Source organism: Grammomys surdaster, unplaced genomic scaffold, assembly GCF_004785775.1.
Source record: "Grammomys surdaster isolate TR1022 unplaced genomic scaffold, NIH_TR_1.0 126059, whole genome shotgun sequence".
Taxonomy (NCBI): Eukaryota; Metazoa; Chordata; class Mammalia; order Rodentia; family Muridae; genus Grammomys; species Grammomys surdaster.
Window position 1 is genome coordinate 3,198,574 of NW_021620869.1, and position 19,282 is coordinate 3,217,855.

General features: G+C 45.3%; 1 protein-coding gene across 4 annotated transcripts in view; it reads left to right on the top strand.

Annotated features, from left to right (window-relative positions):
- The first annotated feature begins 219 nt into the window (after nt 1-219).
- The window catches only part of Hdac4 (histone deacetylase 4), a 220,993-nt gene continuing 201,930 nt past the window's right edge, over nt 220-19,282 (top strand). For 3 of the 4 annotated variants that reach the window (XM_028755327.1, XM_028755329.1, XM_028755328.1), the window contains exon 1: nt 242-452. In XM_028755327.1, the coding sequence (XP_028611160.1) occupies nt 431-452 (22 nt within the window). In that variant the 5' untranslated portion in view covers nt 242-430. Of the gene's footprint in view, nt 453-19,282 lie in introns of all 4 variants that reach the window. The other variant, XM_028755330.1, reaches the window with a different exon arrangement.

Genomic DNA, 19,282 nt, shown 5'->3' on the forward strand with positions numbered 1-19,282 from the left:
CAGTGAAGACCACTGTTCACCAACTTTTTTTTTTTCCCCTCACATGATTTACAACAAACCTCGGTGGTTCTTGTTAATCAGAATGGCTTAGTATGAATTGTTTTTTCCAATTCCTAGGTTTATAAGGAAAGAGGAGTGAAAACTAGAGCCTATTTCCTTAGGTGGTGGTGCTCACATCCCAACTGAGGGCTCCTTTCTTCTCTGACCATGCAGGTTCATCTCTGCAAGGTCAGGTGACAACTTCTGCTCTTCTTGTGGATTACTTGGTTTACAAGACACTGCCAGTGAGACTTCGAGTTTACGCAGCTGGGACCCAGGCCTCCTCAATTTTGTACCTGCATGTGCTCGTGGAAATTTGGAGCGTGTTGGAGCTACTGTTTACCTGGACATCTTGAGCCATTTTGAACTTAAGGCACTGACGCTGCTAGCAATGAGCTCCCAAAGCCATCCAGGTAAGGCCTGCAACTTCGGTTACTAGTTTTCTTTTTCACAGAGGTGTTGCTGCTGTCCCTGCAGCCTGCTTGTTCCATTTCAGATTTTGCTTTCCTGTGGCAGTTGCTGTTGGTTTGCAGCATCAGCAAGTACTCAGTAACTGGGTTCTTGTCTTTTGGTTCAAAGGGCTGATGTAGACTGCCCAGGGATTCAGAGGATGCCCTGGCTTTGTCTGCCTGCTCCAGTGGCAGGGAGTTTCCTTGATGCCAGGAAAAGGAATTGTTTTTGAGTAGGTGATGGGTAAATACCAGTAGGTAACTTGCAGAGTGAGATTCTTGTCAGGGTAAGTGAGGAACAGTGCTGTTGTGATGACCCTGGGTGGGATGAAAGCTTGGTTCTACACAGCCTTTCCAGTGTGCTTGGTTTGCTTTCTTTGGTGACATATTAAGCATTTCACAAGCCTTTCTGCTTCTCAACAGCCCATTTGGAACTGTTGGGACAAAAGACTCAACCAAGGTCACAGAGCCCGAAGGGTAGAACAGGATTAGAAACTGCATGCACCAGTTCTTATATGAGAAATACATATGGGACTTGGTCTTAGAACGTAGCAAAGCATGAACTAGGTTAAAAGTAGAGTAACTAGGTAAAAAGAGAGCCCTGCCTGACCCACCTTAAGGTGTGGGTCTCCTGTAGAACCCTTGGCTGTTTTTGGCTACTTCTAGTGCATTGTGTAGTCTCTAGGGCTTTAGGTGTAGTAACTGTCCTGAGTACACACTGGAGGCTGGACAGATGCTAGGATGGATGCTTGAGGCATTGTCAGCCTGCCTCTGAGCCTGCTTCATTGGGTAGAGGCAGAGACTTAGGGTCTAGACTGGTTCGCTAGAACTGCCTGAAGCAGAATGGTCACACATACTTACTTCTCTGGGCATCATTGCTTTGTCTATCTGAGAGTTTCAGAGGGCAGAGTTCCAGGCTTTATTTAGGTAAGGGGGTTTTATTGATTCAGTTGTTCATGTATTGATATAAAGAAATGGTTTATGGTTGATCGTAGGAAAAAATTAAGCTGTGTAGACTGGAATGTATAATGGATACTGATATGTAGGTATGCCTCCTACTCTGCAGTGAAATGGAGATGTGTGTTTTCCCCGTGTGAAGATGCAGAGAGATACATGTGCCCACATTTGTACATGAGGTCATGTGTTAGATGTTTCTATGTTAGTGTATTAAGAATATCTTTGATGTCAGTGTGCACATAAGCCTAACATTCTTCTGATAGTTTGTGTCTTTATGTGATTAATGCTGTGTTCATGATAGCTCCAAGGTGACATTACACAATTACTATGTATATATTATGAACAGTACTACAAGTATCCCCACTTCTGATAACTTCTGAGAAGCTAAAGCTGGCCTAGCAGACACACAGGTTTAAAATGTCTTTAGGGTGACTGTGACATTGTTCCAGCATGTTGTCTAACTGAAATTTGTAACTTCAGTGTGTAAGGAGGCATAGTTTTCCTCCTTTTCACTGCTTTAGAGCTGGGCAGAAACAGTCTGTTTTATTTCTGCTAGCATGCTGGAGAAAATGACTGTGTTCTTTTTGCTGTTTAAATGGTACACATACTCTGACCTGACACAGATACAATCAGATCTTGTACATGCTACCTACGCATTTGAGGAAAAGCATGCTCTTGTTATTATGTTGTTGGTTTAAAGAAGTCTGAAGTATGGCTTAGTGCTGTATTTACAAATCTCACATATGCGTGACCTACTTCTGTTCAAGAATATCTGTACCTTCTCTCTACATGGTACGCATCTATTAACTCAATTAAGGTTTTAGGCCAGGATGGCCTCTACCCTTTGCTTGATTTCTGAGAAAAGTAACATTTTCTATTGTAGTTATAATTTTGGTATAGTCTTTTAACATTATTAATCATTTTTTTGTATTTCAATATTTTCCCCTAGTGCTTAATTAAAAATTAACGACTATTCTTTTGGTTAATGAGGTCTCTTACCAGAGTACATTGTTTATTTTGTTCTGTAAAATATTTGCCTGTTTTTGGCTAATGAGTCTTGTCCTATCTACTTATCTTTGAGTTTTCCCAGCCATCTTCTTCAAGCCTTATCCTCATAAATGGGACAGCTGGATTCTGACTTTTCTCCCCCAGAGTCTTTGCCCTTTGTGTGGGAAATTTTACTCATTGTTGTTCACTTCTTTGTTTTTGTCTATTTGTCTGTCTCTGTCTTTCCCTCCCTACTTTCTTGCTTTTTTCCCTTTGTTGAGTATTAGACTTGGGGCTTCTTGCACACCTTGCAAATACTCTACCACTGAGCTGCACCCCCAACCCTCTGCTTGTTTCTCTGTCTTTGAGCTTCTGGGTAGCTCTTTACCTCGTGTCAGGTTGTGTGCCTCTGTGTCTTCTTGCAGTGGGTCAGACAGAGCTGCCTTGTGCTGAGACCATTCTTTTCCTCAGAATGCTTGCATTAACTGTGACTCGGCTGTTTATTCAGGGCCTGGAGCTTGCTGAAACTCCTGCCTCTCCAGCCTTCTGGTCTTCTATAGATGATATTCTACAGCCATATAACAGGTGCCGTCCACATGGCTTACCACAGCTCTGAATGGCCTAGAGGGAAGCTGGCTGTGTGCCTAGGCCATAGGTCCTTACTGGTAACACTTAGACTTGCTTGATGGCCCTGTGGTTTCAGATGCATCCTCTAGGCTTTCCCCATTGTTAGACATTGCTTTGAATCCTTCCACAGTTTATTTATGTTTTGAATTTAGTGGATTTCAGGAAGAGAATGAATAGTCAATTAATGAATTCATTGATTTTTAATAGTGGGGAGTTTTAATATTGGGGGTTTGAGCGTGAAGATAGCACAGGTTAATTTTAGCATCTTCCACAGAGCTCCCCAGTCTTCAGCTTGCTGTCTAGAACAGAAAACTTCTGACTATGTTGCAACAAAGCTAGGGAACTAGGAACAAGGTCGTGCTGGTCCTTGTTACTAACTCTTAGTTACCTGTCTTCCTTCCTCTGTGGCCCCAGTGTCTTCCCTCTGGCCCCATGCCCTAGCCTGGCTGGCTCACTCTTGCCTGCTCCTGTGTGGCCTGGTGCAGTGCTGGTGGCACATCAGGCCCTGGTGGAACTCTGTGGCCTTTGGGTCCTCTCACATTGGCAGGGCAGCTTGGCTTTGGCCTGGTGATGAAGTGGCCTTTTTATTTGCTGTGTATAACTCCTCTCTCCTCTGTTTTCCTTTAAACTCCCTGTGGTGCTGGGTGAGGCCTGCGTTATGATTTTATTGCTCTTCTTTCTGGACTTTGCTAGAGCCAGGCCCTGGCTCTCTGACGTAAAAGCCTCCTAACTGTTGGGATTTATTGCTCTAAATAACTGTTTCCAGCACTGTGAGCAGCCCCAGGAAAGGGCTTGGGTTGGTTCAGCTTGTGAGGACTCTGTAGAAAGAGGCTCTGAATGGTGCTGCTGGTCTCATCCTGCACTGAAGCCCTCACTGTTGAGATGTGCCCAGGCAGGTTGTGGTGAACTCAGCCCTTAGACCTCTGCCTGTGAGGCAGGTCCCCTGGAAATAGCAGTGGGAGGACAGATGGGTCCACTGGAAGAACAAACAGCCATTCTTTCTTTCCTGTCCCTTTTCCCTTACAGTAATTGCTCGTATCCTTCTTGGTGTTACAGTGTACCTGAATATTGGTAACTGGCTGGCTACCAGGAGACCCTCATCTGACACGACACTGTGTTTCCACTGTATTTGAACTTCCTTGTGGAAGATCTCTGCTTAGAGAAAATAGGTATCCTCTAGGAGGCATCTGTGCTGACCTAGCTGATGGCCTCAGGTAGGAAGCTAGTCAGAGCCAGGATCCTTCTTTCTGTTTTTCTATCTATCCCTGAATCTCAGTGAGAGGCCTGTCTAGTGTCTAGTTACAAATAAAGTAACTGGTAATCCAAGAACAGTGCTGTGATTTGGCCATTCTATGGTTTAATAATATTCTGTCTTTAACATCACATAGGAAGGAGCTGACGGCTATGTCAGCATCACATAATGACTAGGGTTTTTCTCTGGGTCTCCAGGAAGAGGTCCTCTGCCCCTGGCCTAGGCTGAGCTGAGATCCTCCAGCTCTGTGCTCTTAAGTCCTCACTACCCCCCAATCCCCAACCCCCATAAGGTATCTCTGTGAAGTTCTGGTTGTCCTGGATCTCACTATGTAGACCAGGCTGGCCCTGAATTCACAGGGATCTGCCTGCTTCTTGCCTCTGAGTGCTGGGATTAAAGGTGCATGCCTGTTCCTAGCCTTCACTTCTATGGTCTTGAATCTTATTTATCTTAACCAGTTTGGTTGCCAAGGTTATTATATAGTAATGAAGATATTAAATGGTAATGAAATTGTATCATAAAGGAATGTTTTTTATAGCTTTTACATTGTGCTCTGCAATGTATATGTTTCAGGGATACTTGCCCAGTAGGGTAGAGAATGAATTTTGTAGGCTGTGATGCATACAGATGTAGATTCTGGGCAGCTGGTAGCAAGTGAGTTGCAAAGTCTGAGTGAGGCCTGGTGTAAGAGACCTCCATAGACCATGTTGATGTCAGACAGGTATATAGGCAGTTAGGGGTAGCCAGCCAGCAGGCCTAGGAGTGTCAGTAAGAAGATAGTTTGTGCAGCATAGTCAGCTGGAGGGGAACAGCTTCATGCAGATCTGGGAGGGAACAGGAGGAGGCACCAGGAGGTAGCCACTCTGAGGTTATGTACAGTGACCTGAGCTGGTCAAGGTCATGGAGAAGTGACCATTTCTTTTGTGCATGCATCAGGTTCTCTGGAGAAGGATGTGAGACACCTCAGACAATGGGCCAGAGTTGGGTGGGAGTGTGTTAATCCTGGGAGTGCTTCAGTCTGCTTTCTGAAGGAAAGGTTTTCAGAATGCTTCGTGTACTTTGTGCTGCTGCCTCCTGCCCAGCTCCTAGCACACGCTGGCATCTTGCTGGCATCTTCCCAGCCACCGCCCCACTAACATGCCCAGCTCTCAAGTTGTCACCACCCTGGCTTCTCCGTGCAGTGATTATCTGGGATCTTAATCAGTCAAGATTTGTTCTGGAAATCATGTAGACATAAGGACTTATTTTTCAACCTATTTTTTTTTCAATCTTCAAATTGTGTTTTGTCTTTTAAAAATCACGAATACTCTGTCACTGGGAAGAGCTCAGAATATTCACTGTCAATGGTGTGCTGATGGTTTGTTTTGGCAATTTTCTGAAAATTCTTACACAGTTTGGGGAGCATTTGCATTTGTGTCCTTCTTTCAAAGCCCCCATTGTAGAAATGCAAATTTCTGAGTTCTGAGATGCTGAATGTTAGATGATTAATGATATTGAAATTTAAGAATGAACTCCTGGTATGTATTTGACATAGAAAACTCAATACTCTAATCATTAGGAACCATTGAGCACAGCTTGGTGCTGAAACAGAAAGGCCATAATTGCAGCGCCTGGCAGTGGGGGCAGGTCGTATGTGGACAGGTGTGCAGATGCATACCGCCTCCAGAGCTGGTCTGTGCAAGGCCCAAAGCTGCTCCAGCTAAAGAACTGGGTCTGTTTAACCGTAGGTGTTTAAAACTTATAGTGATCATAAATCAGCATTGATTACTTGCTTACTCCAAGTCAAACACCGCTGTGCTTTTGAGGGACCAGAATGAATAGCAAGTTCGTTCTGAATTGTGCTTTCCAGTCATTACATTTGTGAGGCATGATAACCTTGTGAAGTGAGCTGGAACGCCACCGTTCCATTGTGTGGGTGAGAAAACCAGTATTGCCTGCCATCAAATAACTGCTCAGTTGAAGTAGGACAGTGCTTCAAAGGACAGCCAGGAACTAGAATTCATCACCCACACACGCTTCTCTGTGGACAGCAGAACTCTGGGTGCTTTGGGCTCAGATAAGTCTAGCCATCCTCTCTAAATGTGTGGGGCTTCCAGGCCAACCAGGCAGGAATTGGCATTTGGGGGTTGCAGGCCCCTTGAGAATGGAGTGGTTCTTGCCATGAGAATGGATACGCAGATCATAGAAGCTCCCAGAAGAGCTGTATACATTTAATGAAGATATTCCCCAAGAAGGCCTGGCTAAGTCTGAAGAGCAGGGCATGATGCTTGCTGCCTGGGGTCCATGGCCTGGTAGAGAGGCAGTGCTCAGTATGGAGGGAGAGAGTTGGGCCTGCTGTTGCAATCTGTGTGACCATGATCTTGTCATGTAGATAAAGAGGCTCTGTGTGACATTACTGCCGTTTGTTACCCTCTACTGCTACACAGTGTTACCTGAGTCATCCTGGCTCAACCATCCTGGAACTTCTGGTGTTCTGCATTTTAGGTATGGTTCAAACCTTCTCTGAGCCACCTTTGCTGGTCCTAGAATGCTGGGCTGAAGGAACTGAATGAGTGCCTAGTGAACAGTGTTAATTTGGTGATTTGGGTGAAACTTAGTGCTTCACCTCAGCACCTGTCTGTCTGGTTATTTTCTGAGAACATAAGAAATGGACCCTCTGAGGAAACTGTAATGATTAACACAGATATGAAGTGAGACAGTGGCTTACAAGGGCTCTGAGCAGCCCAGGATTTCAGCTATTACTAGCTCTTGCTGTTACCGTGTACTTGGAAAAGAAACTTATTTATAGGTGATGTTTGTATGTTTTATATATAAAGTCTGTGGCTGATGTTTTATTTCTGAAAATCGCATCAGGTAGCATTTGTAAAGAACTATGAAGTTGGTTAAAGTGTCATGGTGTTCTTATTTAGTGGTCATAAACAGGAGGAATTGGTTTTCATACAGTGACATTCACATAAAATCCAAATCAGCTCTGACTCTGTATTCCCCTTAGATGGTGGGATTGGTTGTTGTCCCGTCATGTCAGCCTTTGATGACCGAGATTGGGATGGGCAGGTATGTGTTCATGTATGTGTGAGTGCATGTGCGTGTGTGCGTGCACATGCATGTGAGTGCATGTCAAGGCCTGAGATGAACCTTGTGTCATCCTCAGAAGCTGCCTACCTTGTTTTTTGACACAAGGTCTCTCTCTCACTGAGACCTGAGGCTTGCTGGTAAGGTACTCTTAGTCCTGCCTGGCCAAGGATTCTCAGGGATTCTCCTGTCTCCACTTCTCCAGTGCTGGGATTGCAGATCCATGCCACTGTGCCCCGCTTTTTACATGGCTATTGGAGGTTGAACTCAGGTCCTTATGCTTGTACTGCAGGGACTTTACTGACTGAGCGCTTCCTCAGCTCTGTTTTTGTCTTTGTTTTGTTTTTCAAAAAAGAATACTACTCCTTGTTATTCTGGTGGTTTAGGTCTCTGTTCCTTCCTGCTGCTGTAATAAAACCCCTTTGGGTATGACTTAGTTTACAGAAACTTGTGGTGCATTTCTGGAGGCTGGAAGACTAAGATCAAGATGCCAGTGACTGTCTGGTGAAGGCTTCCCTGGCCTCTGCATTGCCTCACTCTCCTGCATTCTTTTGTGATGGCACCAAGAGCCCCTCCCTATTGAAGGGTCCTCAGTACACCTAGGGAGTTGTCCTCACACTTCATCTCTTCCCTGAGGCTCATTTCTTACTGCTGCTCCACTGGGTGGGCAACAGCAGCAACATTTAGACCTTCACAGATGGTGTTAAAGCCTCCCCTGGAAGAGCTGCAGGCCCCTCTTTGATTAGTTTGCACTCACAGCTGCTGTGCTTCTCTTGCATTCTCCCAGGAAATCTCTTGGAGAAAGTGGACTTTAATTAGAGCCCTGTTTCTCAGTGGCTTGTTTTCTCAAAAGACCTCACTATCAGCAGTATTGGTGTTCTGAGAAAACTGTGGAGTTAGTTTCTAATGCGCAGAGTCTTTAAGAGCAAGCCAGGCTACTTTAGTGGCGGCCCCTCCCTCCCACAGCCAGTCAGCAGCATGATACAGAATTCCTGATGCTCCTTATTTTTATCTTCACACGGAGCCATTCCCTGTCAGAGACTGACATTCTTTAAGCCCATGCCTCTCTCCCAGACTAATGCAGTGTGCAGACCTGTCTGTACTCTTTGCCTTGCTGCTTGCAGCTCCTGACCTGGTCAAATGCATTGTCCACGTGATTATGTATCTCTCTTCTGGTTAGTGGCAGTTTTAAAAGAATTGAAATAAAAATAAATAGATTGATTTATTATTATGTGTATGGATGTTTTGTCCACATGGATATCTGTGTATCATGTTCATGCAGCGTTCACAGAGGCCAGAAGCAAGGGAGTCTGGAGCTAGAGTTACAGAGCCACTGTATTGGTACTAGGATTGAAACTCAGATCCTCTGAGAGTCCCAAGTGCTCTTAACCAGCAGGTCATCTATCTAGGCCCGGTGCTTTGTTCTGGTTCTATTGAAAGGGCCAGAGAGACATAATGAGTCATTCTTACAAACTAGGGGGTTAAAAGTATTTAGAAAGTCAAGGTGGTACCTGGAGAAACTGGATGTGAGAAATGCCAGCAGTTTCCTTGGAAAGTATCTGTGTAACATGGAGCTACACAGAGTTTTCGTCATACTGGGCCTGGTACTGTATGTGTGAGCAGCTGAGTCCCGTGTGGTCACCTTAATGATAATAGAAAGTGGAGGTTAAGGTTCCTTGGAAAGCCTACAGGGCATTGGCAGTGGCCATCAGCTGGGACCTGATTGTGGTGGCTGAGAACCAAACTGGCTCTTCAGAGACTTTTGTGTCCCTCTCACAGCATCAGGGCAGGTAGTAAGTGAGGGCCTGCTTTAGAGCTGAGGCACTCAGCCAGGGATCAAGGACAGCAAGACACAAATGTTCTCATTGGTGGACCTTCCACTGGGAGTCCTGTGTCTGCAAAAGACACTCTCATCTGGGAAAGTGTTCATCTTTTCTAAGTGAGTGCAGGTATCACTGTCCTAGGCAGTTGAAAAATAATACATTTTTGTGTCTACCTCCATGCAGATACTGCCAGGGAGATGTACTGGGAGGTGCCAGAAGCAATGTGTCTCTAAGCCTGAGATAATGCATGGCCCACGCCAAGCTGGAGCTGTTTTCCCTGTGCCCTTCTTGGACCCTTGTTTCTTCTGTGAGCAGTCTCAGTATCAGGTTAGCAGGTGGACTGTATTGTACTACTTCCAAGGAGGTCCTCCAGGCTGAGTATATGGCCTGATCTTCCTCAAGTCTCTCCCTTGTTCTTTTTCTTTGTCCCTACTGAAGGTGGAGCAATGTGTGGAAACAGGCTACTATTGCTAGTCTCATTCATAGCTTGTCCCCAGCCTGGCCGGCATGTATTCCACAGGGGCCTGGCCTGAAGACCTCAGCAGAAGCCAGTTGTCTTGTCTGCTCCTCTGTTCCTGGAAAGCCTTGCCACACACAGCCAGGCTGCTCTGGGTGCATCCGGTTTCCAGTGTTGCTGCTTGTTGAGACACTATTGGCTCTGGTCAGATAAGTGGATGTGCTGTTAATTTGTCCTTGTTTTTGGAAGGAAATTGGTGGCTCAGAGGAAAGGAAGAGCCACAAAATGTCAAACCTGGCAGTCTGATACGGCTGTGTGACATGGCTGCCAATCACCACAATTTGGAATGAAGACAGTAGCGTTTTGATCTCCTTGCTCGCCAGGTTTCGACCATAGTTTAGTGACTCTCTGGAGTCCTGATCCCTCCCTCCAGAGAGGGAAATTTTGTAGCAGTTACAAGCATTGCCAAAGTTTCTGTGATTGGAACTTCCCTGGTTAAACCAGTGACATAGGAGTCCCTGTGTCCATGTGGGCTTAGTGCTGGTGTGAGCTTCTGGTGTATCCTCCAAGAGCTGAAAGATATGTTTGCTGGGGTGGGGGTGTGGGGAAGAAAGAAGAGTCTCTAGGTATAGCCTCATGGTGATAGCCACAGATCCAGAGATTGCTTGCTATTCCTGCCACACTCACTGACTGCTGCTCTCCTGACAACTAGCTGTCTGTCAAAGCCTAGAGCAGAGAACATGTTGTAGTTCTAGGCCCAACTTTTAGACCTATTCATGAGATGAGAAGACACATCATCCCATAGTCTCTGTGGAACCATATGAACGTGTCAGATACTGGGAGGGGTGTTTCTGACATACCTGACAGCCCCTCCCATCTGCCAAGGGTATAAAAATACAAGAGGCATGTAGGGAAAGATGGGACTCCTGTATGGGGTCCCAGAATAGGAAACCAGGGAGAGTATAGAAAATCTAAGAAAAGTCTTGGTTTTGGCCGATAACTGTCTTATCAGTGTTGGTTCCTCAGATCCGCCTATGCACCGTGGTCTACTAAGAACCTGTCTCCAAAAATGAAGTCCATTAGCAGGTGTTCTTTCAGGAATGGGCCTTTACCCACTGCCGAGGTGCCAGCATGTAGTGCTTGCTTTCTCCCTTTATCGTTGATGTGAGGTCACCTGTCTTAACAAATTTTCCTTGGTAGGAACTGAGTTTGTTTTTTGTCTTTATATGTTGTTGTTGTAAACACTGAGGCCTAAGAGTTCAAGTGAGAGCTTTCTCTTTGCAGATGCCAGCATGGAGACAGGTGTGAAGCCTCTGTGGGAGCCCAGGAGAGGAGATTCCCCTGGACCTGCTCTGCAGACAGAGAAGTGACCACAGTGTGTCTGCTCTACTGCACTCACCTTTCCTGCTTGGGAGTCTTCACTTTTCCTAGCTTAAATGAAACTTTGAAGTTTATTTAAATGGAGTCATATAATATTTGCTCTTTTCTGTCTGGGCCCTTTCAACAGTGTGTTTGCAAGATGGATATGGCAGCAGGTTTATTTCCGTAGGTGTATAGTGTTTCACTGGATGGACTAACCAAGCTTCGTTTGGTGCTGATGTTTGCATGGTTTTCACTTGAAGTTCTTTGGTTTGCTACCACCATAGCTTGTGTGCAGCAGTCGATCTGGGCAGAACTGGCTGTGACAGTGCTGTGGCCTGTGCTGCATGTGCTCTGTCCTACATGCACTCTTGAGTATTCTGTGCCATCTTCTCATCTTTACTGTTGTTCTGATCCAAGTCTCCCGTGTTACTGCAGATGCCGATCACTTTCATATGGATGACCGGCCACATGTGGGTGGTAGGGAAGGAAGTTTCTGCTTCATTTAGTTCCTGGATGGAGATTCAGAAGATCAATCTGTCTTTCTTTTTCTTTATTGGTTATTCTTATTGCTATTTTCTGACAATCTTGTGGGTTGCCTTTTTCTCTTTCTAGTGTTATATTTAACAGATGCTTTTAATTTTAATGTACCATGTTATTTCACTTGTTTTATTTGTGCCTGTCCGAAGGACTTGAGGATGCCCTGTATAATTTTTAGTAGAATATGACCACTTTAACAGTTGTAAATCCATGAGGAATTTTTAAAGTAGGGCATGAAGTGGGGATTAGACACTTTTCACTTTAGGATTTGGTTGCATCAGTGGCTTACTGAAGGGCTAACACTTTCTCCTTCATTGTGCAATGCCAGTCAAGTCTCTGTGTGGTTGGGTTTGGTTCTAGACTGTTCTGAACAGTTGCTCTACTTGCCTGTGCTGACAGAGCCATCTCAGTCAATTATGGTTTTCTTAACTAGATTCTATAGATTCTTCCAGGTTTTAGAAAAGCACACACTATCTGGATGGTGACTGTTGTGGGGGGTTGAGTTTTAGACTGTCTTTCTGTGCTATCTCTGACCTCCAGTGAGAAGCTCAACAGTGCTGTGTTGCGGGCATCTGGGGCTTGCTTCAGCCAGAAGGAAAACTCCCAGAATGTCATCACCAGTGTGACATTTACTGCAGGTTTTGTGTAAATGGCCTATCAGGATAAGGGTGCTCTCATCTGTTTTTAGTGTGCCAAGAATTCTCTCATCAGAGGGTGTTAAGACCTTAGGTTGAGCCACATGAACCACAGATGCTCAATCTTTCAGTCTGTAAAGTTAAATTTTTCATTTGGTTTGCCTTAATATTTCTTTCCTTTTATTTGATTAATGTGATAAAATTTCTCAATTGACTTTTTCTAGTCTTTTTCTAGTCTTACATTTCTGTAACTGTGATTTATAATATATGCATAGTCACCAAACTTATTTGTTTACTTGTTTATTTATTGGTTTTTGAAGATAGGGTTTTTGTGTGTAGCCTTGGTTGTCCTGGAACTCATTTTGTAAACAAGGCTGGCCTCAAACATGGAAATCTGCATGCTTTTGCCTACAGAAGTGCTGGGATTAAAGGCATGTGCTACTACTGTTCAGCTAAACTTTTAAATTTTGACGTTAAGCTAATGCTGACCCCTTAAAGTATGATGAAGTTGTGCTCTTTCTTAATTCCAGTATTGACAAAGATTTTTGGTAGAGTCAGACTGCTCTGGGGACCACACATGTTTCTAGTGTAACTTCACTTCATGTCTTTTTAGCACTTGAGACAATGTAAGAACTTGCTCTGTTTTGTAAATGGAACAAAAATTAAGCCATAGATTGTATTTGGCCTATGGTCTGTATGTGCCCATCCTGTTAAGCTGTCTAAGAGTTCATGAAAGCATTATCTCTGAAGTGTTGGGAAGAGCTTCCAGGTGAACCATCTCTTTAGGACTCTTTGTGTCCTATAGAAGACATGTTATGTCTTCTCGCATCAACTTATTCGATCTGAATTTCCACTTGCAGACTTTCTTCTACATTCTTACCTTTGTATTATCTGAGGGTTGTCATTATGTCTCCTCTTCCTTCCTGATGTTGCTTGTTTTCTTCATTGGACTCATAACTATTTGGGTTAGTATTTGTAAAGATCTGAGCTCAATGTTTTGAGTCCAGTTGCTGGGTATTTTGTTTGTTTGTTTGTTTACTGATTGAGATCACTATTCAGATCAATTAGTTTTTCACATTTTCTTGCTTTGTAGTCAAGGCTCAGAATTTCCATATGTGCATGGCTTTAGCCAGATTGTAAGTTTGTTTTTTTTTTTTTTTTAAAATACCATGTGCTTTGTAATTTAGTGAACAGTATTACCAAATTTCTTATGCTATCTCCTTTGATCCCTGGGTTATTTGGAAGTAGTTATGAATTTCCTAGTGTTTTGCTCTTGTTTTTAGCCTGTCTTTCAAGTGTTTCCCAAGTTCAGTTCTATGACAGTTTAGTCAGGTTTGATAATCGTGCTACCCAGATCTGTGGCCTGGCCAGTGTTGGCCCTGCTGTGACAGTGGATGGGAGGCATCTCCTTTTAGTCTGTCAGGTTTTGTGGTTGAGGTATTGTAAGCTGTGTAAATTGGGAGCCTTACACTTTGGAAATAACTATCTTTACTTAGTGTGTGTCTTTCCCTCCCTGTGTTGCTTCCTAGGGTGTAAAGTGCGATGTCAGGTTCTATGAGGGCCAGGCTGAGCTAGAGCCGACTAAGTGCTGCGTAACTTCTCATCCTTTGCATGTGGCTTACAGACTAGCTAGCTGCCTGAAAGGCTGATGGATCCAAGTGCTCTCCTCCTCTCCCTCCCTTCTCTCTACCCTCTCATTGGCACCTCAAAGCTCTGACTGCCTTGACAATCCTGGTGTTCCAAAGCCTGCAGACACATACATGTATAACAGTTAAATTTTATCCTTACTACCCCGCGTCCTTGACCAGAGGATAGCTTGGTATAACTCAATTGCTGTAGACCATAGTGGAAGTCAAGTCTTAGTTGCCAGGGCCAGTTATCCTGTTTTCTGTCTAATGACACAGGTATGCTGTTTGGCTACTCTTCAGGGCCCCTGCTCTGTACTCTGTTCTATGCCTTTATAGGATGGCTGGTTTCATGCTGCAGTGAACTGGAATGGGCTGAGTTGTATCTGTAGCCGTGAGCCACTCATAAATCCTTTATTCACATCTTTTATGAGGTGATTTTTGTTGTACTTTGTAAGTGATGGGACACTTTCCTGCCTACCTGACTTCCCATCTATTCCCCTTAGCATGAGTGAAGAGTCCTTTCAGGAGTTTCCTTGAGAGGTAGTTTGGGAAGGAGGCGATATGGTAGGTATCAGGATATGGGGGCCCAGGCACAGAATACTTGCTGGGCAGTGGAAGTGGGACTCAGGTCCTTTGTCCCTGTGGAGCCACGGTATGTTAAAGACCTTAGTTCTTGATCCTAGGATCTTCCCTATTGTCATACACTGATTATAATCAAGGACCAAAGGGCTACAATCAACCAGAGGCTGCCAGGCGGATAGTTTGGGGCCCTTGTACCTGAGATGGAGTGCAAAATGACTTCTAGAGTAACTTTTTTTTTTTTTTGAGCTAGAAGAATACTAGAAGATTTATCTTTTGTATGTAGCTAGCCAAGCATTTGATGTAACATGCTGTGTGTCATTAACCATGCATTTGATGTGACATGGTTGTGAATAGTTAACTATGCATGTGATATAACGTGCTGTGTGTACTGAACCATGCATTTGATGTGGCACAGCTGTGCATAGTTAGCCATGTATTTGATATGACCTGGCTATATATAGTTAAGCATACGCGTGATGTGGCATGGCTGTGCATGGCTAGCCATGTGTTTGATGTCACATGGTTGTGTGTAGTTGACCATGCATTTGATGTCACATGGCATCTGAGGTGTGCAAAGAGGGTGGCAGGAAAAGCCTCGATTGTCCACACATCCCATCTTGGGAGGAGGCTCCTGCTGCTGCAGAGGCTACATCTCTCACATTCCAACTTTCTCATCCTTAGATAGTCCCCTGATTTGCAAGCTTTAAAACCTAGTTCTTGAGAAAGGGATCATAGCCATAGATTTCAAGATCAGAGGCGTCTAGTCATTTTCATAGACATCCCAACCATGGAGTGTGCACACTGGTGGGGGCCCTGCAGACGCCATCTGAAGGAGGCCTCTGGGAGAAGATTGGCTCTGGGGCAGGCCACTGGATACTGTGGCCAGCCACAGCAGGGCCAGGCATTGTGGCAGGACCTCCCCAGCCTGGGCCTGGGCCTGATTTACCAGCCTGGAGCTGCTTGGAAGACTTGGGTGTGCTGCTCCCAGAGGAGGAGTGGCTCCGCTTACACTCTCAGCCTCAGGCCTGTAGCCCAGGCCAAGTGGTTTCTTAAAAAGAATTCTTCCTCCCCTGATTAATTTCTGGCATGCAGTGCTTGGGAGCTCTTGCGTCAGTAAATCGTCATGAGCCCTCAGTCGTCTGGATCAGACATAAACACCAGGCCCAACTCCACCACTCCTGACTCGATGCCAAGCCTGCTCGCCCTCAAAGCCTCAGGATGGGCAGCAGCAGAAAGAGAAGGCAGGGACCATTGCTGCTCAGAGTCCTCTCCAAGGACGCCTCACTGCACCATGGACTGTGCTCATGGGGCAGGGTGCTGGGCTCAAATGCAGCTGATTTCTGGAACTGTGTGGGGTTTCTCCCAACATTCCAGACACAGCCATTGGGTATTTTACTCTTTGGGGACAGTTACAGCCTTCCATTGGCATTCTGTTTGAGTTTAGAATGGACCTGTGTGAGATTCACCTTGTGGTTTTAGCATCAGGGGAGCCTAGAGAGTGAGTATGTTTCCTGCTGTCTGGACAGAACTTTCTGCTGAAGTCTGAGGAATTGAGTGAACTCAGCATCAGGTCTTCTCACGCATAGGTGAGCCCTTCTCTCCTCTTGTCTCCTTGCTCCCATCTGTCTAAGACACACTTTTGGTCTTGGCTTGTATCATTAGAAGAGGCCAGCCAGAACAGGTGAGGTTTCACCAGAGCTTCTTCAGACTCCTGGAAAAACTTGTAACTGGTGGCCTGTAGTCAGTGTGAGACACAAACATTACGGCTTCCTAGAGTATCTTTAGGGAGCATGTGTGGTTGTAGTCTCTGTAATCCCACTGTTGCAGATACTAAGGGGTGACAGTGGGGGCCCTGGGCATACTCTGTGGCTGTGTCAGGTCATCCTGTGTTTGCAGCAGAGTTCCTCAGAGGCTCCAGAGGCAGAGTTAAAAGTGTAGTGTTGAGTGAGGCCGTGGTGCTCAGGTAGCCTGTGCAGAATATGATATCAGCCTCTTTCTTTTCTCCTAATTTTCCACCTATACATCCTTGACACAGTTTAAGGAAGGTTTATGAGTGAAAAGTAAATCTAGGGTGTAAGCAATGCTAACATATGTGATGCTAAACACAGAGTGACCTGTTTCGGCCACAGTGCCCCTTGGTGGGCTCTAGGGTTGCCACTGCTAAAGCTCAGTGCTTCCCATACCATCTAAACCACATCGAGCTGTGACCACTTCTCCCCCTGCCCCTGTGTAGTGGACGAGTGCTTACTAGGCTCAAGCTCACTTGTTAATGTCATTTGCCCCCTAACCCTTGTGCCTCTCTGGGAATACACAGCCTCCTCTGCAGGTGTGGTGAGGTTCCACGGCTGGGCCAAGTGTTCAGGTGCAGCTGAGAGAACAGAGCCAATCAGGGTTCATCTTATGAGACCCTGTGGCTTCCAGGGGTTCTGCAGTCTCTGGTTTTGAAATATGTTTAGTACAGGCAGTTAATCAATCATCATAGGCTAAGCTTTTCCTGGAAATGTGTGTGTGTGAGGGTACTATTACAGGTGATGTGGTCTCAGTGGTTCTCTGGGCCTGGCAAAGTCTTGGATCTGTATGCTTCTCTTAGGAATGAGAGCAGAATGTTCTCTGTGGACAGGCTATTCATGGGAACTGATCCACTGGCTCCGTTTGCTGTATAGAGTCTTAAGATAGCATGGAAGTGGGCCTCTTAAACCACAGAGGCAGCAGCTCTTAGCTTTCTGGGATGCCTTCAGTAAAGGCCCGTAGTTTTCTAGTTAGCCTTACTGTCCCTAACAACACATGACACCTCTGGTGGGTTCCCCATTCTTCCCTGAGGTCTTTCATTTAGTGTGCCTTGAACACTTTTATATATCAGTTACAGCCTTTGCCTGGGTGTGGCAGCAGATGCCTGTAATCCTTGAAATCAGAGGCAAAGGCAGGAGGATAGGGCCTAGGCTGGTCTATGCTGGGAAACACTTAACTCTTCCCTTTATACTTGGGTGTTATTCTGATCTTTTCCAACTTGCATGTGGGTTTCCTGGCTCATTGTGTGTCTTTTATTTATTGTGGCAAAATACAGGCAGTGTAAACATTCCCACTGTGACCATCTTTAAGTGCATCTGAGTAATGACATGAGACTTTGCATGGTTATGTACTCGTTTTCAAACCTGGACCTTTCCAAACAGAAACAGTCCCTTTCAGTCCCAGCTGTGCAACCCCTTTCCAGCCCCAGTGGCTGTCAGGCAACCCTAGGTACCTCAGGTAAGTTCGACTGTGAAGTGTTTGTCCTCTGCCAGGCATATGTAGGCAGCACAATGTTTCAGGAATTATCTGTGTAAGCACCTGACAGTCTTATTCCTTCCCAAGGCTGAATAATGTTCCTTCTGTATGAGTTACACCTTGTTTATCCATTCTGCTGATGGAGACTTGGGTCATTTTAGGTTTTAGGTGCTGTGGACATTTGTGGACTCGTGTCTGTTTGAGTCCCCATTTTGAATTCTTGGGGGCCGACCTGGAAGATCATGAGAATGCCACATGTAATTGTTGAGAACCACAGTTTTCAATTTTTAATATTTTTATATATTTTTTTATCAGCATTGTTTGATGGGTTCACTCTTTTATACACCTCCTAAGTTTTGGTACCTTGCCCTTGTTAAAGATGGTATTTCACTGTGGCTTTCATTTGCATTTGCTAGTCAGTAAAGCTGCTGAGCAAGCACCTCCCCATGTGCTTACTGGGGAGACATCTTCTCTGTGGAGATGTCTGTCTAGGGTTTGGCCATTTGAGTGGGTTTTTTTGTTTGCTTGTTTGTTTGTTTTTGTTTTCTTTTTTCTGTGGATTGCAGAAGTACTCGGTGTGCTTGGTCTACCGCTTGCCCAGGCTTCTCCCATTCAGTGTTGCTTTTATATTCTCTAGTGTCTGCTTTTGAGGCAGTTCAGTTCTTGTTTCCATTTGTTGATTGACTTTGTTGTCATGTCTAAGAAGCCACTGCCAGGTGCAAGGTACGAAGATCTTTTGCTGTCTGGTAAGAGTTTTATGGTTTTAGTTTCTGTATTTAGACCTTTAAATTTGGATTACTTTTTTGGTTATTGTGTGAGGTGGAGATCTGCCTTCATGGCTGTTGTGGGTAATGTTGCTATCTTCTAAGTGGTTAGGTCATAGGGAAACTTCTTGGGAAGCTGTATCAGCTGCAGTTGTCACCCTCTCCAGGTCAGCACAGCTGTTACTCTTCCTATGACAGAGTGTGTGGCCACACTCACAACTTTGTCTTTCTTGACTCCTGTCCCTGCCACCGTGTTCCTTTATCAGCATGTTGTTATCCATACCTTCCTCTGTTCTGTCCCCCTCTCTGAAGAGTGGAGTGTTTGAGAATGGCTGACCAGGTGTCTGTATATCTGCAGTTGTGTAGTGTGTTAACTGGTGAACCTCATGAGTGGTGCTTCCAAGCTGCTCTCTCAGGTTGCTGCAGAGTCCCCAGTGGATCTCCCCTTGGAGCCTGAGTGCACTGGCTGTGGGGTGGGCTGCTGCGTGTGGAGACAGCAGCACACAGTGCCTTGGCTTTGGTAGGTTCCTGCTGAGCAAGGCAGCAGTAGCAGTAGTAGCAGTAGTAGCAGTAGCAGTAGTAGCAGTAGTAGCAGCAGTAGCAGTAGCAGCAGTAGCAGTAGTAGCAGTAGCAGTAGCAGCAGCAGCAGTAGCAGAAGTAGCAGTAGTAGCAGCAGTAGCAGCAGTAGCAGGAGTAGTAGCAGCAGTAGCAGCAGTAGCAGTAGCAGCAGTAGCAGCAGTAGCAGCAGTAGTAGCAGTAGTAGCAGTAGTAGCAGTAGCAGCAGTAGTAGCAGTAGTAGCAGTAGTAGCAGTAGCAGCAGTAGCAGTAGCAGCAGTAGCAGCAGTAG